Below are 24,457 nucleotides of genomic sequence, written 5' to 3'. Positions count from 1 at the left end.
CAATTAAACCTGTACATGAATGTTTATAATGGTTTTATTCCAGTATCTAAACAGTGTTAGTACATAGTAGTATACACGCAAATATTTGTTGAATAAGTGAATTATTTACAGTGATTATTAGTGAAGTTGAACTTTTAAAAATATATATTACTGGCCACTAATCCCTGTGACAGGCAAATGATACCTTATGGTAAGCTTTCAACAAATGATAGGACTGTGATTCCAATGATAGTCAATTTAAAAAAAAAGAAACTTCTTGAAGGTAGAGTATAAACATGAACATATAATGACAGTAATACTATATGTGGCACAGACCTCTAATTACTTTATTATAATGAGCCTTAGGGTAATTTTTATAAATCTTAAATGAAGATATATTTGATTCCCACCACCCCCCTTTTTATATAAACCTCTTTTTAGAGAATATCATCAGAATAACAAAGTTTGCCTTGATACAGAAGTTTCTTGACGCATTCAAAATCTATGTAAAAAAACACAACAAACCAAAAAATAAAATCTATGGTAGAGGTTGCAAACTAGTAGCCCTTAAGTGAATTTGGCTCACATGTAGGTTTTTTTTTTTTTTTTTTTTTTTTTTTTACCATTTGCCACATTCTTTTTTTTTATTTTAATTAAATCTTTATTCAGATTATTACAATTATTTCTCCAACACATGTATGTTTTTTGTTTGGCTTGTACAGTACTGGTCAAACATAAGATTTGGATCAGCATTTTAGTCACAACAACAACTGGCTGGAATTGAGTGGCATCTGCACCTTATTGACAAGGAATGGCATCTCCAGTTTGTCACAGTTCCTACTGCTATTGTTTACCCAACACTAAGGCCTGATGTTGGTATCCTGTCATTGTGCTTGTGCTTATACCTGGCTCCCTCATTCATTTATAATATTTCTCAGGTTGTAGTATTTCTTGATGACAGACTAAATTTAAAAGAACCCAAAGGGATAAAAAAAGAATCTATGAGACCTTTGTGTAGAAAATGGAATAACTTTATTGAACGATACTTTTAAAAGACCTAAAAATAAAAGGGGGATAACATAAAAAAAATAAATTTAAAAGATATAAAAATGTTTAAAACATCTATCTTATCACTTATTAACATGGTTATTTTCTTAACTTAGTGTCTTCATTGGCTCCTCTGGCACGGAGCTGATATAACACAAGCAACTATGAGAGGCTGGACAGCAGCTCACATAGCTGCAATCAGGGGTCAAGATGCTTGTATGCAGGTAAAAATAATTTTGTTTATTTTTAAAAAATTCAATAAGTTTACTTTAGCATAGTTCTGTTAAGCTGTTGCTTTTATTCTAATAATTTGATCCTATAGATTTACTTTTAAATAAGAACTTATTAGCCTTAACCGGTTTGGCTCAGTGGATAGAGTGTTGGCTTGCGGACTGAAGGGTCCCAGGTTCGATTCCGGTCAAGGGCATGTACCTTGGTTGTGGGCACATCCCCAGTAGGGGGTGTGCAGGAGGCAGCTGATCGATGTTTCTCTCTCATCGATGTTTCTAACTCTCTATCCCTCTCCCTTCCTCTCTGTAAAAAAAACCAATAAAATATATTTTACAAAAAAGAACTTACTGGATTCCATGTCTTAGATATTTTGGTATCAACTATCCACTTAAGCAAATGATATATGAGAAGAGACCCTTTTATCTTCAAAGTAGTTGATTATCTGTCTAGATTGTTTTAAGGGATGTCACATTCATGTACAGATTACCTTGTTTATAGCTTTCCATGCCTAAAATTCCTTATTTAATGTGTTTCCTAGCCAGAATAGCACATTAATATGTGACAGGATCTAATTTATTAGAGTAGCTGGATTTAATCAGTGTACAATAGACTAGAATTTGGAGAAATACAAAATCACATAAGCAAACAGTCCCTGCCTGTAAGAAACCTGAGATTCTGTTTGGAGTGAAAAGAGCTCTGCTCAGTGCATTACAATGCAATACAAGGCACATTTTATGATTAAGGTATTAATGAAAAGTACAGATGAGAAGAATTATAGAACTTAGCTGGAGATAGAGAAAGTATAACTGGAGGAAATACAATTTCAGCCAGGCCTAAAGGAATGGGTTGATTTTAAAGAGGTAACTAGTAAAGAAGCATTATTGGTAGGGAATATGTCAGGAGCAAATAAAAATAATGATGATCATTTATTGAACATTTTTAATGTGTCAAATCAGTCTCCCATGCATCACCTCATTTAATACAACAGTCTTATGAGTTCCACTTTTTATAGATTAGGAAACAGATTCAGAGAGTTAAGTACCTTGCTAAATAAGTGACAAAGCAAGGATTTGAACCTACACTTTGTTCTGTTAATCTCTATGTTGTAATTCTATGTGAAGTCCCTGAATTGGAAAAATGAGATGTGTTCAGGGGATATACTATAACATAAGTTTGACTGAGTGTAGATGATTAGTTCTGTGGACTGTTACAAAGTTTGGATAAGCTAGTTTGTAAAATGAGAAGTAGAATAGAGATCTTACTTTCATTTATATAGGAAAGAGGTTTTATGCACATACTACATCCTCCTATACAATAATGAAGTAATATGCAAATTGACCCTCATGCCCTCAAAGATGGCTGCCTACAACCAGGCCAGCAGGGGGGTTAGTGAGGGATGACCAAACGATTGAACAAGCAGGCTGCGTGGGGCAACCAGGCCGGCAGGGGGCTTAGTGAGGAACGACCAAACGACTGAACAGCAGGCTGCGTGGGGTGACCAGGCCAGCGGGGGGGGGGGGGCAGTTAGGGGCGACCAGGCCAACGGTGGGTGCAGTTGGGGGTGACTAGGCTGGCTGGGGGGGCAGTTAGGGGCAACCAGGCCAGCAGACTAGGCTGGCTGGGGGGGCAGTTAGGGGCAACCAGGCCAGCAGAGGGGGGCAGTTGGGGGCGACCAGGCCAGCAGGGGTAGCAGTAAGGGGTGACCAGGCCGGCATGGGGGGCAGTGAGGAGTGACCAGGCTGGCTGGGAGGGGGCAGTTGGGGGTGACCTGGCCAGCAGCGGGGAGCAGTTAGGGGTGACCAGGGTGGCAGGGAGGGCATTTAGGGGCGATCAGACCAGCACGCAGAGGTAGTAAGGGGTGATCAGGCCAGCGGGGGCGGGCAGTTAGGGGCGACCAGGCAGGCAGGCAGGTGAGCAATTAGGAGCCAGCGGTCTAAGATTGTGAGAGGGATGCCTGGGATTGGGCCTAAACTGGCAGTCGGACATCCCCCAAAGGGTCCCAGATTGGAGAGGGTGCAGGCTGGGCTGAGGGGACCCTCCCCCCCACCCCATGCATGAATTTCATGCACCGGGCCTCTAGTGTGTGTATACACACACACACACACACACACACACACACATTTATGTACAAATGCACATGGAATGATGTAATGAAAGCAATATTTCAGGAAATTATTCTTGTGAAATGTATTTAGGATTACCTAGAATGAAAAGAGAGTTCGGAGGCAAGAAGACCAATTAGAGATTTTTTGTGTACTCACTAACTATAGAGGGTGAAATTAGGTGGTGGCAGTGGGAAAGAAAATGATTCAAGACATCTTCCAAAGCAGTCATTGACACTGTATAGTGAGAAGTTAAAGTTTTGAGTCAGAATTATAGCTAATTATGAAACTATAGATAGGGATATCTGAAAGGCTGGGAGATTTGGGAGGAAAGAGGTTGAGTTTAATTTGGCACATTTCGAGTTTAAGTTGTCTGTAGGTCATTCAGGTGCAGAAGGTGCAGACAATTTAAAGGAGGCTGGAGACAAAGATTTGAGGAATAATAAACTATAGAGAAGAATTCTTCAAGTGTTGAAGAATGTTACTAGTAGGCATGAGAGAAAGCAGAGAAAAGAGTAAGGAATTTGGAGGAGGAAGTCTGAGAGGTAGAGCCAGGATCCATTAGGGCTGTGCAAGTGAGGGAAGAAGTTTAAGAATTAGGCAGAGTGTCAGTTACAGGATAAAACTAAGGGGAATAAAGCTTAAGGAAATGCCACTGAACTTAAGAGCTCACTGTAGAGTGAGGCTGGCTGTATTTCTCTGCAGTGGTGGGGGTGACACTCATTTTGCAAGTGGATTTGGAGTTGAGATATTAATTTGAGAAGTAGGAAGTGAAAATGGTAACTTTAGGAGTTATCAGGTTCCAATAAAGCTTTACTTGATACTTTCCTTCTAAGCAATAGTTCAAGCCATTCCCTCTGCCTTGATTGTCCTTCTCTTCCTCAAAGTGACCTCTTCTCAGAGGTGGTGTGATGCCTTTTTTGTACTATACTGTTTAGTGCTTGCTTATCAAGGACAGCTTTGTATAGTTGATTATCTTTGTCTCTCCATAAGCCCTAATTCCCTATGTTAATAAGTCTTTATATTCTTTGTAGTGACTTTTAAAACATAGTAAGCACTCATTATATGGTTTGTGATGATTATTAACTGATTTGTTAATGTGAATCAGACAAAATCATAGAGGTTATTCTTTCTAAAACTCTTTTTTTTTAAAATAAATTTTTATTGATTTCAGAGAGGGAGAGAGAGGGGGAGAGAGATAGAAACATCAATGATGAGAGCGAATCATTGATGGGCTGCTTCCTGCATGCCTCGTACTGGGGATCGAGTCCACAACCCGGGCATGTGCCCTTGACTGGAATTGAACCCTGGAACCTTCAGTCCGTAAGCCCGATGCTCTATTCACTGAGCCAAACCAGCTAGGACCCTAATAATTTTTTGAAGCAATTACTCTGTACATTACATAGGGAGATAGATGTACTTGTATATGATGTAACCCATATACAGAAACTGGGCCAATTGTAAATTCAGGTAGGATCTTCTCAGATGTAGTTAGAAGTTTGATTTGGAGCTTAGAACTAGTTACTTTAATAATGAAATCCTTTTATTCTATCCAAATCCAAGTTAATAAAAGATTCTGTTTTGAAGTTTAATTTTCAGTTTTATTAGCTTAACATTAAAGTATTTAACTTAGTGGTTATGAATCAGTGCTCATGAAAATTGTGCTTTATAAATTGTATGTCCATGCTCAAATCAGATGGTGAAATTGTGTATTATAAATATCTCCTGGGCAGTGTTAAAAAGGATCCAAAACATTTTCATTGGATTAGCTAAGAACTTCTCACACTTTGCCTGTGGCACATATGTAAGAACATAGCAATTTAGCTAGGTTAATAAATTGCTTGCCTTTAAATAATCTGCAACTACATTTATGATTTAACATAAACTCATTCTTATTTCTCTATTTTTAGGCTCTTATAATCAACGGAGCAAATTTGGCAACTAAAGATGATCGTGGTTGCACTCCTTTACATCTTGCTGCAACACATGGACATTCTTTCACTTTACAAATAATGCTCCGGAGTGGAGTGGTGAGGGATTCCTGTTAGTATGTGAGGATGTATAACCATATAAATGAAATAGCATTTGGTAGCCCAGTTATCTCTTTCTGACTTTTTAAATATCCTTTATGACTTTAGGGAAGTAATTGGATCTCTCTCTTTAGTTTTTCCATCTTTAGGAATAGGAGTAATAATTTAGATAAATCTTCAGAAAACCCCAAAACACCCAGTTAGTAGTATAAACTATTTCAAAGGCTATGGGGTTCTTCATATCAGCTCAGAGTTTAACTGGGAAGATTCTGAAGCTTTTAAACATATGTTAACCAATGATTGTAAGTCTTTCTGAATTTCTGTGTATAACTCTTACTTCATACTAGTGGCCTGGTGCATGGATTCGTGCAAATTGAAAGGAAATTAATTAGAAGAAATATTTTAATATCGCTATTTGCCCTTTCTTAATAATAGAAGTGTCAGAGATGAAAGAAAATTAGTAAAATGTATATGAAAATACATTAATAAATACATTAATAAATTTATTAATAAATAAACTAACAACATAATATAACAACAACAAAGACATGATATAAAAACAACAAAAATGATATAAAAACAACATTGATACAAACAATGACTGAAAAATTGATTAAACTTATTCTAATACCTCCCTGTAAACCACATTAAGAGTAAAAACACTTTCAGAGTGCTTGACTAATTTCCCTTGTGATAAAGTATTTACAACTTTAATGTCACACACTCTTCGAACTTGAGAGAAAGCAACATATAACTGACCGTGTCTGAAAACGGGTTCAGGTATTCCTACTCTGTCTAGAGTTTGTCTTTGTGATTTATTAATAGTCATCGCAAATGCTGGCATTATGGGAAACTGTCCTTGAATTAATTTAAGTGGGAGGCCAGTATCAGACAGGGACAAATACCGCGCATGCACAAGTCAACGTTTATTTATTTATTTATTTATTTATTTATTTATTTATATTTTATTTTTTTAAAATATATTTTATTGATTTTTTACAGAGAGGAAGGGAGAGGGATAGAGAGTTAGAAACATCAATGAGAGGGAAACATCGACCAGCTGCCTCCTGCACACCCCCTACTGGGGATGTGCCCACAACCCAGGTACATGCCCTTGACCGGAATTGAACCTGGGACCCTTCAGTCCGCAGACCAATGCTCTATCCACTGAGCCAAACTGGTTAGGGTGCAACGTTTATTTTTAAATTGCCAGTGTGCAACATATATACCGGCTGGTCAGTCAGCCAGTTGGCCAGTTGGACGGACAGATGGTTGGTCACTTAGCCTTTTTATTATTATAATCTATATATATAAAAGGCTAATATGCTAAGTGTCCGTCCAGGTAATGACGTCACATAGCAATGCCTGGCTTCCTCTCCCTAGCGACTAGCCTCCTTACAGTTTCTTCAGCCCAGGAACATGACTTGCTTTATAGCAAGGTGGAAACATTTTACACTTTAACAAAATGACTGTGAAGCATTTTCCCATGCCTCATCTCATTTGACCTTCACAGAAGTCCTGGAGTAGGTAAATAGGAGACTCGGTGACTCGGTGCCACCCCATTGTTTTTTTTTTTCTTTATTGATTAAGGTATTACATGTGTCCTTATCTCCCATTGCCACTCCCCCCCCCCCACCCCGCCTCCACACTCATGCCCTATTTTCTTTTTATTAGCCGGAAAACGGAGATTTAGAAGGCTTAGAAACTTGACCCAACTGAAAAGAAGAAAGAAATGGTGGATCTTGAAAATGACTTCAGGTTTTCTCACTGCGCAGAATATAGTCAAACACTATTTAACTATTTAATATAGTTAAATATTTTACTCTTTATTCTCCCTGCATGATCTACAATAATAATCTGCTTCATGTTGATATTTACCGCTGTGTTGCTGACAATTACCTGAAAGAGAAGTTGGAATGCTTCACTGGACTGGGAAAAGTTTAGCTAAATTAGAAAGAAGATCTAATTAAGCAAGTTTATCTATCTATCTATCTATCTATCTATCTATCTATCTATCTATCTCTATATCTATCTATCTATCTATAAAGAGTCAGAGTCTGTAACGTCCAAAACGACCAAACGGACAACCAAACACCAGAAGTCAGTCCTGTAGGCACGGCGATCCAGCACTGACTGTAGATCAGTCCCAGAGAGAGGTCCAGAGAGAGAAGCAGGGTCTGATCCTCAAGCCTCCGTGGCAGCTGTTGATCAGCCCTTGCCTCTCTTTCTCTCCAGGCCTTGCCAGCAGTTGCGAGGGCTGCTGATCAGCTCCGCCTCTCTGATCAGGCCTGGAGATAGGCCCAGAGATGCTGACTGGTGTAGAAACTGACCAATCAGAACCAAATCTGGGTGAACTGCCAGGAGCCAATGGCTGCCTAGGTGGCGGAGCTTTTGAAACTGACTGGCATAGAAACCGACCAATTAGAACCTAATCTGGGTGAACTGCGAAGGCAGAACCTAACGTGGGGGCTGAGGAGGGGTTTTAAGGGCAACAGCTATTTGGTGTAAGGTGTAAGAAAGTGGTTCAATTTTTTAATGACCATTTGGTAGTATAGTGCATATGGCTGGCTATCAGTCCAGATATAGGGATTTTTTCTGCCAAGAGCATCTCCTCCCACTGAAAAAGGCTCCCCCCCATTTAAGCAATCCCTAACTGCCCTCCCTCGCCAGCAGCTGCGGGGGCTGCTGATCAGCTCCACCTCTCTGATCAGGCCTGGAGATAGGCCTGGAGAGAGAAGCAGGGTCTGATCCTACATAATCTATACTAATAAAAAGGTAATATGCTAATTAGACTGGATCGACTGGTCATCTTCCAGATGTCCTACTTCCTTCCAGGCAAAGCCATGGTGGTGGGGGCCGAGGCAGAGGCAATCAGGCCAGCAGGGGAGGGCAGTTGGGGGCGAGATCAAGTCGGCAGGGGAGGGCTGTTGAGGGCGAGATCAGGCTGGCAGGGGAGGGCATTTGGGGATGAGATCAGGCCTGCAGGGAAGGGCAGTTGGAGGCGAGATCAGGTTGGCAGGGCAGGGCAGTTAGTGGTGATCTGGCCGGCAGGGGAGAGCAGTTAGGGGCGAGATCAGGACAGCAGCGGAGGGCAGTTGGGGGTGAGATCAGGCCGGCAGGGGAGGGCCATTGGGTGCAAGATCAGGCCAGCAGAGCAGGGCAGTTAGCAGTGATCAGGCAGGCAGGCAGAGGGGTTAGGGGCAATCAGGCAGGCAGGCAGAGGCAGTTAGGGGTGATCAAGCAGGCAGGCAGGTGAGCAGTTAGGAGCCAGCAGTCCCAGGTTGCAAGAGAGATGTCTGACTGCCACGTTTAGGCCCGATCCTCAGGCCTAAACCCGGCAGTCGGACATCTCCCAAGGGGTCCCCAATTGAAGAGGGTACAGGCTAGGCTGAGGGGGACCCCCTCCCCCGCCGTGCACGAATTTTGACCCAGCACTGACTGCTGAGGGGGCTGCAGATCAGGCCCAGAGAGAGTCGTGGAGAAAGAAGTAGGGTCTGATCCACAGCCCCCATGGCAGTCAGTGCTGGGTTGGTGCCTGTATATGTATAAAAGGCTAAGTTAACTTGCACATGCACAATACATATAAAGCTTTCGCTGGTGCCATTCGCACGCATGTGTTTCAATCTGTCATTGTCATGAATTTGGTTGATACTTCTATTATAAAGAAAGGGTGAATAGCGATATTAAAATATTTTTTCTAATTAATTTCCTTTCAATGTGCATGAATTCGTGCACTGGGCCACTAGTAATTTATAAAGTGATTTATATCTCCATAAATTTCACTTATTATATTTGTTTTTAATATTGCCCTATGGTTGTAAAAAAAAAACTTCTGATAAAATAACTACTTATACTAAATACGTTATTGTAAGAATTGGTGTTTCTATAGAGAAAAAGTAAAAAATCTTAGTATTTTTTCATTAACTCTTTCTTTTTTGTTGTTTGCTTTTATTAATCCTCATCCAAGGATATATTTTTTTTTTCCTAGTGATTTTTAGAGAGAATGGAAAGGAGGAGGAGAGACAAAGAGAAAAACATTGATATGAGAGAGACACATCGATTGGTTGCCTATTTTATAAAATTTCATTAGTATGTTATTAGCTTGTATGCTCAAATCAGTGGTTTCAGTACATTTTTTTTAATATTTAGTATTTGCCTTATAGTTTTAAGAACCTCCAGTTCTTAATTGTTGAGTTAAACTGCTACACTAGTGTTTCCCCTACAAAATGGAAAGAAACTTAGTCCTTGTGAATGTTACCTCTAGGATCCCAGCATAACTGATGTGAGAGAATGGAAACCTGTACATTATGCATCTTTTCATGGACGACTTGGCTGTTTGCAACTTCTAGTTAAATGGGGATGTGGCATAGAAGATGTGGACCACAATGGAAACCTTCCAGGTATCCACAAAAGCAAATATTTTGGATTTTCATTAATGTAAGCTTTTAAAATGTTGATCATGTTTTAAGAAATTTAAACTGTCATCATGCTAATAGTCCCTCACAAAATGTAAGTAGTAAATATGTTAACATGAACATTTTTTAAATCTTATATTACTTCTATATTGTGTGCCTGTCATGGGACCGATTTCTTTTTCTGGAACTATATCAGCAAAAGAGAAATTGGCAAAATTAAACTTGGATTTTCTCTTCTAGCTAGTTGTTTCCTTCGTCTACTGTCTAGAGTTATTTTTTTAGCTTTATACATCTCTGTCCCACAGACTACTTTATTTTTTATTTTAAAATATATTTTATTGATTTTTTACAGAGAGGAAGGGAAAGGGATAGAGAGTTAGAAACATCGATGAGAGAGAAACATCGATCAGCTGCCTGCTGCACGCCCCCTACTGGGGATGTGCCCACAACCAAAGTACATGCCCTTGACCGGAATTGAACCTGGGACCTTTCAGTCCGCAGGCCAACGCTCTATCCACTGAGCCAAACCAGTTAGGCTATTTTTTTAATGTGTTTATGATTTTTAGAGACAGACAGGAAGGGAGAGAGAGAGAGAGAAACATCGATTTGTTGTTCCACTTATTTATGCAGTCATTGGTTGCTTCTTTATGTACTCTGACCTGAGTTTGAACCCACAACCTTGGCGTATTGGGACGATGCTCTAACCAACTGAGCTTCCCGGCCAGGGTCTCCACAGACTACTTTTTAAAAAGTATAAATAGTGGACACTAGTGTATATGAGTTAATTTGCTAACTGCAGTTGTGCAGCCTGCAATCAACTGGCTAGTTGAGATCTATACTCTAAACACTGTTTCGTCTTCTTTTTTTAAAAATATATTTTTATTGATTTCAGAGAGGAAGGGAGAGGGAGAGAGAGAGGTAGAAACATCAATGATGAGAGAGAATCATTGATTGGTTGCCTCCTGCACGCCCCCTACTGGGGATCGAGCCTGCAACCAGGCATGTGCCCTTGAGCGGAATCAAACCCAGGATCCTTCAGTCCGGAGGCTGGCGCTCTATCCACTGAGCCAAACCAGCTAGGGCACTGTGTCTTCTTCTAAGAGCTGCTGTAGAAATTCATAAGAGGGGTAGGTTACAGTGAGATTGGAGTGAGAGTTACTAAAATGATACTTGAATTATTTCTTAAAGGAATTTTTAGCAAACAAATGAACGGGAAGTCTATGCAGAATTATATGAACAGGTTTGATGCAATCTTTTGCTGCTTAAAATCCCCTAGTTCCCTGTGGAGCTCTGATTCCTTACCTTGGCATGCTGGGTCTTCATTATTTGGCTCTTACCTATCTACCTCTCTGGCCTCATCTCCACACCTTTACACTGCTATCTGTAATCATTTTGCTTCTTTCTTTTAAAAGAATTTTTTTATTGATTTCAGAGAGAGAAAGGAAAGGGAGAGAGAGGTAGAAACATCCATGATGAGATAGAATTATTGCTCGGTTGCCTCCTGCACACCTCGTACTAGTGATCAAGCCCACAACTTGGGCATGTGCCCTGGCCAGGAATTGAACCATGACCTCTTGGTTCATAGGTCGACACTCAACCACTGATCCACACTGATCGGGCTGAAGTATATTCTTTAATGTTCATTTAGTGAAGGTCTATTGTATAAAATTTTTCAGTTTTTGTGTATCTGTAAATGATTATTTTGCTCTCATTCTTTTTTAAAATAATTTTTGAATAAAATTTTAAAAATAAATTTATTTGTGTATATGGTGTAACAAAGCGGTCCAGTTTCATTTTTTGCATGTATATGTCCAGTTTTCCCAACAACATTTATTGAAGAGATTATCCTTTTCCCCTTGTATATTCTTGGCTTCTTTGTCATAGATTAATTGACCACATAAGTGTGGGTGTATTTATCTCTGCTGTTCTGTTGATCTTTGTCTTTTTTGTGCCAGTACTATACTGTTTTGATTTCTATGGCTTTGTACTATAGTTTGATATCAAGGAGCATGATACCTCCAACTTTGTTCTTCTTTCTCAAGATTGCTTGGGTTATTCGAGGCCTTTTGTGGTTTCATATAAATTTTAGGATTATTTGTTTTAGATCTGTGAAAAATGCCATTGGTATTTTGATAGGGATTGCATTGAATTTGTAGATTACTTTGGGTAATATAGATAATTTAATGATATTAACCTTTCCAATCCCTGTCCCACGGTATTTATTTGTGTTGTCTTCAGTTTCCTTCATCAATGTCATAACAGTTTTCAGAATACAGGTCTTTTACCTTCCTGGTTAAACTTATTCCTAGGTATTTTATTTCATTTGATGCAATTGTAAGTGGGATTGTTTTCTTAATTTCTCTTTCTGATAGTTTGTTATTAGTTGATTAAAGTCTTAAATATAAGACCTAATACCTAGTAGAAAACATAGGCAGTAAACTCTTTGACATTGATCTTAGAGGTATTTTTTTGGATATGTCTCCTTCAGCAAGGACACCAAAAGCAAAAATAAGCAAATGGGAATACATGAAACTAAAAAGCTTTTGCATAGCAAAGGAAACAATCAACAAAATGAAAAGACAGCCTACTGAATGGGAAAAGATATTTACAAATGATATATCTGGTAAGGGGTTAATATCCAAAATACACAACAAACTCATATAACTCAACATCAAAAAACCCTAAAAAATCCAATTAAAAAATGGGCAGAAGACTGCAATAGACATTTCTCCAAAGAAGACATACAGATGGCCAACAGACCTATGAAAAGATGCTCAGCATCACTAATCATCAGGGAAATAAGATATCATATCACACCTGTCAGAATGGCTATTATCAAAAAGTCAACCAATAACAAGTGTTGTTGAGGCTGTGGAAACCCTCATGCATGGTTGGTGGAACTGTAAATTGGTGCACCACTATGTAAAACAGGAGGGAGGTTCATAAAAAAATAAAAAATGAAACTGCCTTATGACTCTGCAATTTTACTCCTGGGTATTTACCATAGAAAATAAAAACACTGATTTGAAGATACATGCGTTCATGTGCTCATTGCAGTATCATTTACAATAGCCAAGATATGGAAGCAACCCAAGTACCCATCAATAGACAAGTGGGTAAAAAAGCTGTGGTACATATATACAATGGAATATTATTCAGCCATTAAAAAGAATGAAATACTGCAATTTGCAGCAATATGGATGGACCTAGAGGGTATGATGCTAAGTGAGATAAGTCAGAGAAAGACAAATACCATATGATTTTACTTACATGTGGAGTCTAAAAACAAAACACCAAGCAGACAAATAAAACAACAGAAGCAGACTAATAGATACAAAGAACAAACTGATTTTGCCAGAGGGGTGGGGATGGGGAGATTGGTGGTGAAGGAGAGAATCAGAGCTACAAAATTCTCTAAAGACTCCATCAAAAAACTAATAAACTTAATAAATGAATTTGCAATGTAGCAGGATACAAAATTAACACCCAGACATCTATGGCATTTTTTATACACCAATAGTGAACTTACAGAAAGATTAAAAAAAACCAATCCCATTTACCATCACACCAAAAGAATTAAGATACCCAGGAATAAACTTAACTAAGGAGGTAAAAGACCTGTACTCGGAAAACTGTAGGATATTGAAAAAAGAGGTAGAGGAAGACATAAACAAATGGAAGAATATGCTGTGTTCATGGATTGGTAGAATCAACATCATCAAAATGTCCATACTACCCAAAGCAATCTATAAATTCAATGCACTCCCCGTTAAAATACCAATGGCATATTTCACAGACCTAGAACAAACTCTCCAAAAATTCATATGGAATAAAAAAAGACCTCGAATAGCTGCAGCAATCCTGAGAAAGAAAAACAAAGTTGGAGGGATCACAATACCAGATAACAAGCTATATTACAAAGCCACAGTTCTCAAAACTGCCTGGTACTGGCACAGAACAGACATATAGACCAATGGAACAGAACAGAGAACCCAGAAATCGACCAAAGCCATTATGCTCAATTAATATTTGACAAAGGAGGCAAGAGCATACAATGGAGTCAAGACAGTCTCTTCAATAAATGGTGTTGGGAAAATTGGACAGATACATGCAAAAAAATGAAACTAGACCACCAACTTACACCATACACAAAAATGAACTCAAAATGGACAAAGGACTTAAACATATGACAGGAAACCATAAAAATCTTAGAAGAATCCATAGGCAGCAAAATATCAGACATATGTCCTAGCAACATCTTTACCAATACAGCTCCTAGGATAATGGATACCAAGGAGAAAATAAACAAATGGGACTACATCAAAATTAAAAGCTTCTGCACAGCAAAAGAAACCATCAACAAAATAATAAGAGAGCCCACTACATGGGAGAACATATTTGCCAGTGTTACCACCAATAAGGGTTTAATCTCCAAAATTTATAGGGAACTCATACAACTTACCAAAAGAAAGATAAACAATCCAATAAAAAAATGGGCATAGGACGTAAATAGATACTTTTTGAAAGCGGACATACAGAAGGCCAAGAGACATATGAAAACATGCTCAAAGTCACTAATCATCCAAGAGATGCAAATCAAAACAACAATGAGGTAGGTACCATCTCACACCTGTCAGAATGGCTATCATCAGCAAATCAACAAATGACAAGTGCTGGAGAGGATGCGGAGAAAAATGAACCCTCATGCACTGCTGGTGGGAATGCAGACTGGTGCAGCCACTGTGGAAAACAGTATGGAGTTTCCTCAAAAAATTAAAAATGGAACTGTTATTTGACCCAGTAATCCCACTTCTAGGAATATATCCCAAGAAATCAGAAACACCAATCAGAAAGCATATATGTGCCCCTATGTTCATAGCAGTACAATTTAAAATAGCTAAGCTTTGGAAACAGTCTAAGTGCCCATCAGCAGATGAGTGGATTAAAAAAACAGTGGTACATCTACACAATGGAATACTGCGCTGCTGTAAAAAAGGAGGAATTCTTACAATTTGCAACAGCATGGATGGACCTGGAGAGCATTATTCTAAGTGAAATAAGTCAGTTGGAGAAATATACATATCACATGATCTCCCTCATTTGTGGAATATAGTGAACAAAAATGGATCTAGAGGCACAGAAGCATCGAACATACTATGAAACCTCAGAGGGAAGGCAGGAGAGTGGGGGAGGGGTAGTGGTGGTGGTAAGAGATCAACCAAAGGACTTGTATGCATGCATATAGGATAACCAATGGACACAGACAGTAGAGGGGTGAGAGCATGTGCTGGGGGGTAGGAGTGGCTGGGGAGGGATCAATAGGGGAAAAAGGAGACATGTAATACTTTAAACAATAAAGAATTTAAATGAAAAAAAGAGTTACAAACTTCTAGATATAAAATAAATAAGTCATAGGGGTGTAATGCACAGCATAGGGAATTTAGTCAATAATATTGTAATAACTTTGTACAAATATGTTTACTAGACTTATCATGGTGATCACATCATTCTATATAATAAAAGGGTAATATGCAAATTGACCATCACTCCAACATACAAGATGGCCACCCCCATGTGGTCAAAGATGGCCGCCCCTATGTGGACACAAGATGACCACCACAAGATGGCCAGCAGGGGAAGGCAATTGTGGGCAATCAGGCCAGCAGGGGAGGGCAGTTGGGAAGGACCAGGCCTGCAGGGGAGGGCATTTGGGGGGGACTAGGCCTGCAGGGGAGGGCAGTTGGGGGGGACTAGGCCTGCAGGGGAGGGGAGTTGGGAGGGACAAGGCTGGCAGGGGGGGGAATGGGGGGGGACCAGGCCTGCAGGGGAGGGCAGTTGGGGGCGACCAGGCTGGCAAGGGAGGGCAGTTAGGGGTGACCAGGCTGGCAAGGGAGGGAAGTTAGGAGTGACCAGGCCTGGAGGGCAGGGCAGTTGGGGGTGACTGGGCCATCAGGGGAGGGCAGTTGGAGGCCATCAGGCTGGCAGGGGAGGGCAGTTGGGGGTGACCAGGACTGCAGGGGAGAGCAGTTGGGGGTGAGATCAGGGCGTCAGGGGAGGGAAGTTGGGGGAGACCGGGCTGGCAGGGGAGGGCAGTTGGGGGCCATCAGGCAGGCAGGGGAGGGCAGTTACGGGCGATCAGGCCGGCAAGGGAGGGCAGTTGGGGGCGATTGCTCCTGCAGGAGAGGGCAGTTGTGGGCAATGAGTCTATCAGGGAGCAGTTAGACATCAATCAGGCCAGTAGGGGAGCAATTAGGGGGTGATCAGGCTGGCAGGTAGAAAGCGGTTAGGGGCTATCAAGCAGGCAGGCATGCAGGCGAGCAGTTAGGAGCCAGCAGTTCCGGATTGTGAGAGGGATCCCAGATTGGAGAGGGTGCAGGCCGTGCTAAGTGACACCTCCCATGCATGAATTTCATGCACCGGGCCTCTAGTATATAGATAAACTTGCTTAATTAAACCTGCTTTCTGATTTAGCTAAACTTTTTCCAGCCCAGTGAAGCACCCCAACTTCTCTTTCAGGTACTTGTCAGCAACACAGCAGTAAATATCAACATGAAGCAGATTATTATTGTAGATCACGCAGGGAGAGCAAAGGGTAAAATATTTAACTGCAGCAATGTTTGACTATATTCTGCGCAGTGAGAAAACCTGAAGTCATTTTCAAGGTCCACCATTTCTTTCTTCTTTTCAGTTGGGTCAAGTTTCTAAGCTTTCTAAATCTCCGTTTTCCGACTAATGAAAAGAAAATAGGATTCCATTGAGCCTCCTATCTACCTACTCCAGGACTTCTGTGAGGATCAAATGAGATGAGGCATGGGAAAATGCTTCACAGACATTTGGCTAAAGTGTGAAATGTTTGCACCTGGCTATAAAGCGAGTCATGTTTTTGGGCTGAAGAAACTGTAAGGAGGCTAGTCGCTAGGGAGAGAAAGCTGGGCGTGGTTACATGACGTCATTACCTGGCGCCCACAGCGATTGTATCCAGGCTGGGCTGGGCTGTGGGCCACATTTTGCGCCATGGGATCTTGGCAGCATTGCCTGCATTTTTGTTGGGCTGTTGCTCTGGGGTGGTGGCAGGGCCAGTGTCCCACTTGGGGGAAGCTGAAGTTACTTTGTGGGCGCCAGTTCCACAGTGCTGTTTCTCTGTAAATGGCCAGTGCTTGTCACAGCAGCTCCTGCATTGAGCGTCTGTCCTCTGGCTGTCAGTGCTCATCATAGCAACTGATCATACGGTCAGACACTTAGCATATTAGCCTTTTATATATACACTAGTGGCCTGGTGCATGAAATTCGTGCATGGGGCGGGGGTTAGTGTCCCTCAGCCTGGCCTGCACCCTCTCCAATCTGGGACCCCTTGGGGGATGTCCGACTGCCAGTTTAGGCCCAATCTCGAAATCTGGGACCACTGGCTCCTAACCACTCACCTGCCTGATCGCCCCTAATCACTCTTCCTGCCAGCCTGCTCGCCCTCAACTGCCCCCCCTGCTGGCCTGATCGCCCCCAAGTGCCCCTCTTGCACCCTGCTCTCCCCCAACTGCCCCCCCCCCCCACTGGCCTGATTGCCCACAAGTGCCCCCCCCCTGCTGGTCTGCTCACCCCCAACTGCCCCCCCCCCACCGCCAGCCTGATCACCCCCAACTGCCCCCATCCTGCCGGACTGCTCGTCCCCAACTGCCCCCCGCCCTGCCAGCCTGCTTGCCCCCAACTGGGCCCCCCCCCGCCCCGCTGACCTGCTCACTCCCAACTGCCCTCCCCTCCTGGCCTGATCTCCCCTAACCGCCTCTGCCTCAGCCCCACCACCATGGCTTTTTCTGGAAGGACGTCAGGAAGGTCTCCCAGAAGGTATCCCAGTCTAATTAGCATATTACCCTTTTATTAGTATAGACTAGAGGACCAATGCATGAAAATTCATGCAAGAGTAGGCCTTCCTTTTCTTGGCTGCTGGCACTGGCTTCCCTCTGGCACCCAGGACCCGGGCTGCTTCCCTCCTCCTGCTGCCCGCTGGCACCTGGGACCAGGGCCAGCTTCCCTCCAGCCCTGGCTTCATCAAGAAAGATGTCCAGAATGATGTCCAGTCTAATTAGCATATTACCCTTTTAATACACACACACACACACACACACACACACACACACACACACACACACACATATATATATGGAGCCCTACCTGGTTTGGCTCAGTGAATAGAGCATCGGCCTGCAGACTGAAGGGTTCCAGGTTCGATTCTGGCCAAGGGCACATGCCCAGGTTGCAAGCTGGATCCCTAGTAAGGGGGCATGCAGGAGGCAGCTGATCGATGATTCTCTCTCATCATTGATGTTTCCATCTCTCTCTCCCTCTCCCTTCCTCTCTGAAATAATAAAGAAATATATTTAATTTAAAAAAAAAAGAAGAAATATGCAAACTAGGCCGGGATGCCGTAACAGGTCATAACTGGACAGGAGGAGGTTGCGCATGCAGGTGAGGCCTGGAGGGGAGATGGAGACAGAGACAGGGGGGCTGGCGAGCCTCTGCACCTCGGCTTGGGCCAGCTGGAGTGGACATGGACAGGGACAGGGGGCCGGCCCGCAGCCTCTGTGGCCAAGTGCAGGCCCAGAGAGGAGACTGCGGGCCCACCTCCCATGGAAGCGGCGCGGCTCCCTCCTGCCTCCCGCAGAATCAGCCCGGGTCCCTCCCGGCTACCACAGAAGCAGCACTGCTCCCTCCTGGCTCCCGGGGCACCAGTGGCTTGCTTCTGCCTCCCACAGAAGCCACATGGCTCCCGTGGAAGCGGGGCTCCCGGTGGCGCGCTGCGGTTCTTGCCGGCTGCCGCGGAAGCGGTGGTTGGCCTAATGCACGTGATATCACGCAATGGGCTACTAGTAGATAGATAATATTTATGGAAAAGTGACAAAATACATAGTGATAAAAATAACATCAGTCATATTTGCATAGTGACTATTTTGGCTTATTTCCCCTTTTTTGCAAAATATTTAAGAATTTTGTCTATCATTTATCTATCTTACATAGCAAGCATTTTCTCATGTAATGATAAGCTGCATAACTGGGATTTCACTTTCCAAGAAAACATTCTGGGGCCTGCTCTTTGGTGACTCTCCTCTGGCTTCTCCACACTCAGAGTAAGTATTGCTTTGGCATGACTAGAAGGCCGAGTAAGGACATGTAGGCTGGAAAAAGGTCTGTTCTCTTTGCTCAGAGTATGTCCCTCTGAGGATTAGAGACAATGTATCATTTATTTTTTTATGATTACTTTATTGTCAATTTAAAAATGAAATTCTTTTTTCTCTCTCACCTATAGTTCACTTAGCAGCCATGGAAGGCCACCTTCACTGTTTTAAATTTCTACTCAATAGAATGAACAGTGCAACACAAGCTTTAAAAGCCTTCAATGACAATGGAGAAAATGTGCTGGACCTGGCCCAGAGGTTCTATAAGCAGAACATTTTACAGTTTATCCAGGGGGCTGAGTATGAAAGAAATGATCCAAAAGATCAGGAAAGTAAGTAATAAACCTGAATTGCTTTAGCATTTAATATGTAGAATAAATGGAAAAGGAAAAGAAAGAAGTTGTAAGTTAAACATTAAAATATGTTACATACCATTGTCCGTATATTTATACAGTTTCTTATGTTTATTGAGAAATATTTTAGGCAGAAATGTACAGAGATTAATATAATGAGCAATCTTCATACCATTGGATTTAAGAATAAAGTAGTTGTTGCTAATTCAGCTGGAGATGGGGAGGGGAAAAGAGTATATGTCAAGAAATAGAGGTTTTCCAAGTCTAATTTGAACTCATCACTTTTGCTAACTTTCCACTGGCAAGAGTTTATTTACCTGGCCATATACTAGTATAACTAGGAGCCTGGAGATTTTGCCACCTAGATGAGAAGCATCATCTCAGATGCAGCTTGCTTTCTAATGAAGGAAAGGGATTTTAGTAGACAACTAGCAGTCTTTCAAACTTCTTTTAAAACTTTATAAAAATGGCATAAAAGGGTATGTATCCTTTTATGACTTACCTTCTATGACATATTTTTTAGATTAGGTTGATAGATGTATCCTAGTTTTGTTTTGTAAATCCTCACTGGAGGATATGCTGAGAGAGAGAAACATCGATGCAAGAAACTGATGGGTTGCTTTATGAACATGTCCTGACTGAGGATCGAACCTGCAACCTAGGTATGTGCCCTGACTTGGAATTGAACCAGCAGCCCTTCAGTGCACAGCACCATGCTCAACTGAGCCAATCTGGCCGGCTGCTTAATGATTTTAAATATATTTTATTGATTTTTTACAGAGAGGAAGGGAGAGAGGGATAGAGAGTTAGAAACATCGATGAGAGAGAACCATCGATCAGCCGCCTCCTGCACACCCCCCACCGGGGAAGTGCCCGCAACCAAGGTACATGCCCTTGACCGGAATCGAACCCGGGACCCTTCAGTCCGCAGGCCGACGCTCTATCCACTGAGCCAAACCGGTTTTGGCTGCTTAATGATTTTAGAGAGAGGAAAGGAGAAGGGGGGAGAGAGAGAGAGAGACGGAGGGAGGGAAGAAGAGAAAAAAAAATTTCGATGTGAGAGAGAAACATCTGACAAAGAATATAGGCATAATTTTGATTCATTCACTGGACAGCTATTATTGTGTTGGTTGTTGTCATTTTTTTTTTTAAATTTGACAGTCTAAGGGAAAAGAGGTCAGTGCCCCTGACTAAATAGTCAGGTATTGCATCTTCTAAAAATTCTTGCAGCACATCAGTTGAAAATTGCTGATATAAATTAGTTTGATTTTTTAAATTAATAATTTTGAATTTTATCTGTATATATATACATATACATATATATATATATATATATATATATATATATATATATATATATATATATCTTAGTAGTTCATTCCTTTTTATCTCTGAATAGTATTCCAATTGTATGAATGTATATATTTTATCAATTCACCTGCTGATGAGTATTTGGATTGCTTCCAGTTTGGGCTGTTATTAATAATAGAGATCTGCTCTGAACATTTACATAGACATATGTTTGCATTTTTCTTGTTAAATACATAGGAGTGGAGCAAAACATTAAAAGGTTGTCTAATTGTTTTCCAAAGTAGTTGTATCACTTTACATCCTCACCAGATATGCATAAGAATTCTATTTGCTCCAGGGAATTCTCAACATTTCATATGGTCATGTTTCATTTTAGCCATTCTAAAGGATGTGAAGTGTTATATTATTGTGGTTTTAATCTACATTTTCCTGATAACTAATGATATTGAGCATCTTCTTATATGGGCATTCATGTACCTTCTTTTGTGAAGTGTCTATTTAATTCTTTTGCCCATTTTTATTGGATTGACTGTCTACTAATTATTGAATATTTGATAGTTCATTATGTTTTCTCAGATATATGTATTGCAAATATTGTCTCCCACTCTGAAGCTTGCATTTTTTAGTAGTGTCTTTCAAAGAGTAAAAGTTTTAAATTTTGATAAAGTACAATTTATCAATATTTTACAGGTTATGTGTTTTTTGTGTCCTATCTATGAAATATTTGCCTACCCCAAGGTCAGCAAGATATTCTCCTATGTTTTCTGGCAATTTTACAGTTTTGGTTTTTTAATTCATATCTTTGATCTCCACATCAAGTTAAATTTGATGTATTGAATGAAATAAAGTGTTGATTTTAACTTATAAAAATATAGCCACTTGTCCTAGCTCCATATTTTTGGAAAGCAGCTTTATAAAAAATCAGCCATGTGTATATGTATAGGTGTATTTCTGGCCTCTGCATTCTATCTATCATACTAATATATCTGTTTATTTGCCAGTACTACCCTGTCTTGATGACTGTTGCTTTATAGTGAGGCTGTAAGTTTCAAACTTAGTTCTTTTTAACATACTCTTTGGCTATTCTAAGTTGTTTCTTTTCCATATGTAAAAATGAGAATAGCTGTATCTCAGAGTTGCTAAAAGGCTTAAACGAGGCAGTCCTTGAAAGTGCTTACAACTGTGCCGGGCATTCAGTAAAGGCTCAATATATGTAGTTGTTATTAAAAAAATTTTTATCAAGTATTTGCTACTAGAGGCCCAGTGCATGAATCCGTGCATGGGTGGGGTCCCTTGGCCTAATCTGCAATCGGGGCTGATTGGGGGGCTGGCCTGCCAGTGGGGAGGGACCATGGGATGTTGGCCCCAGCAGCAAGCTAACCAATGGGTGATTCCTCAAGGAATCGGGCTTCCTCCTCCCTCCTGTCTGGGTCCAGGGTGCGGGGCTGTCAGGGCCCCAGCAGCAAGCTAACCAATGGCTGATTCAGCGAGGAATCAGGCTCCCTCCTCCCTCCTGTCTGGGTCTGGGTTGCGGGTGAATCAGATTCGGGGCTGTCAGGGCCTCAGCAGCAAGTTCTGGGTTAGTGTGTGTCATAGCTACTGGCTAGTTGTTCCAGTTGTTCCAGTCATTCAGTCGTAATGGTCGCTTAGGCTTTTATATATGTAGACTAGAGGCCCGGTGCACGAAATTCATGCCAGAGGGGGGTTCCTCAGCCCGGCCTGCACCCTCTCCAATCTGGGACCCATCCGGACATCCCTCTCACAATCCGGGATGACTGGCTCCTAACCACATGCCTGCCTGCCTGCCTGATTGCCCCTAACCCCTCTGTTTGCCGGCCTGATTGCCCCTACCTTTCCCCCCTGCCAGCCTGATTGCCCCTAACTGCCCTCCCCTGCTGGCCTGATCTTGCCCCTAACTGCTCTCCCCTGCCTGCCTGATCGCCTCTAACTGCCCTCCCCTGCTGGCCTGATCTCACCCTTAGCTGCTTTCCCCTGCTGGCCTGATGGCCCCTAACCTCCTCTACCTGCCTGATCGCTCCTAACTGCCTTCCCTTGCTGGCCTGATCTTGCCCCCAACTGCCCTCCCCTGCAGGCCTGATCTCGCCGCCAACTGCCCTCCCCTGCTGGCCTGATCTCTCCCCCAACTACCCTCCCCTGCTGGCCTGATCTCTCCCCCAACTACCCTCCCCACCAGGCCTGATTGTCCTTAACCACCTCTGCCTCGGCCCCAACCACCATGGCTTTGTCCAGAAGGAAGTCAGATGTCTGGAAGATGGCTGGTTGACCCGGTCTAATTAGCATATTACCCTTTTATTATAGATAGATTATGTAGGATAGGATTGCTTAAATGGGGGCTTGGAAAGCCTTTTTGAGCAGGAGGAGATGCTCTTGGCAGACAAAAATACATAATCCCTATATCTGGACTGATAGCCAGCCATATGCACTATACTGCCAAACTGGTCATTAAAAAATTGCATCACTTTCTTACACCTTACCCCAAACAGCTGTTGCCCTTAAAACCCCTCCTCAGCCCCCATCTTAGGTTCTGCCTTCACAGTTCACCCAGAGTAGATTCTGATTGGTCTGTTTCTATGACAGTCAGCATCAAAAGCTCTGCTTCCTAGGCAGCCATTGGCTCCTCGCAGTTCACCCAGATTTGGTTCTGATTGGTTGGTTTCTATTCCACTCAGTGTCAAAATCTCTGCCTCCTAGGCAGCCATTGGCTCCTTGCAATTCACCCAGATTTGATTCTGATTGGTTGGTTTCTATGCCAATCAGCATCTCCGGGCCTATCTCTGAGCCTGATCACAGAGGCAGGGCTGATCAGCAGCCGCCCTAGGCTGCTGGTGAGCGGGCTGAACTGCTGACCTCTGGGAGAGAGAGAGAGGCTTGGCTGCTGGCGAGGCCCAGAGAGAGAAGCAGGGTCTGATCACCCTGCTTCTCTCTCCGTGCCTCGCCAGTAGCTGCTGCCCCTGCTGATCAGCCCCACATCTCTCTCTCTCCGAGAGGTCAGCAGTTCAGCCCGCTTGCCTGCTGTGTGCGCAGCCTGGCCTATGGTCGAGCCTTTGGTCGTTTTGGATGTTATGACCCTGGCTCTTTATATATATATAGATATGGTAGGCACTAATAGATCAGGTACATACACACACACACACACGTGTGTGTGTGTGTGTGTGTGTGTGTGTGTGTATGTGTATACTGTATGTATATATATATTTGTATATGTGTATATACATACCTATACTTTATCTGCTTACGTTTACTTTTTTCACTTCCTTGCAAACAGAGGGAAAGAGTGGTTTATGCTAATGTAGGAGTTGAGCCAAGTATGTCTTTATGCAAACGGTCAAAAATGACCATCTCTTTGTGTTTTGTGGTGGCTCACGGGTAAAAGGGAATATGACTAAGAATAGTTCTGGTATAATACTACTCCTAGCATATTTGAGGTCCTGAGGGGTGGAAAGGCTACACAGTTAATAATAATCTTATTTTGTGGTTCTCTTTTTATTACTTTATTGTTAAGAGAACTAATTCCAATGTAACATTCTCATACTTCAGTTAATATTGAAATCTAAAATGTGCAACCACTTAAGGCAGGAAAAAAGAATGAGCTCAAGTGTTTACTGAAATGCTGAATTTTTTATTCATAGGTTTAGCATTTCCAGGTCATGTGGCTGCCTTTAAGGGTGATTTGGAAATGCTTAAGAAATTAATAGAAGATGGAGTAATCAATATTAATGAACGTGATAATAATGGATCAACTCCTATGCATAAAGGTGAGTTATGATTCTTGTTTAATTTTCAATTCTGACACAATTGCTA

General features: G+C 41.9%; 1 protein-coding gene across 6 annotated transcripts in view; it reads left to right on the top strand.

Annotated features, from left to right (window-relative positions):
• Positions 1-24,457, top strand: part of ANKRD42 (ankyrin repeat domain 42) — a 58,502-nt gene that overhangs the window by 10,493 nt on the left and 23,552 nt on the right. For 3 of the 6 annotated variants that reach the window (XM_080640421.1, XM_080640420.1, XM_080640422.1), the window contains 5 exons: positions 1,143-1,250; positions 5,270-5,389; positions 9,654-9,789; positions 19,103-19,303; positions 24,286-24,411. In XM_080640421.1, coding sequence (XP_080496547.1) covers positions 1,191-1,250; positions 5,270-5,389; positions 9,654-9,789; positions 19,103-19,303; positions 24,286-24,411 — 643 coding nt within the window. In that variant the 5' untranslated portion in view covers positions 1,143-1,190. Of the gene's footprint in view, positions 1-1,142; positions 1,251-5,269; positions 5,390-9,653; positions 9,790-19,102; positions 19,304-24,285; positions 24,412-24,457 lie in introns of those variants that run through there. The other 3 variants (XM_080640425.1, XM_080640424.1, XM_080640423.1) reach the window with 3 other exon arrangements.

The sequence above is a fragment of the Plecotus auritus genome (genome assembly GCF_963455305.1).
Source record: "Plecotus auritus genome assembly, chromosome: 9".
NCBI classification, from domain to species: domain Eukaryota; kingdom Metazoa; phylum Chordata; class Mammalia; order Chiroptera; family Vespertilionidae; genus Plecotus; species Plecotus auritus.
Note: the sequence above shows the minus strand (reverse complement) of the source record. Positions and strands in the feature narration are given on the sequence as shown.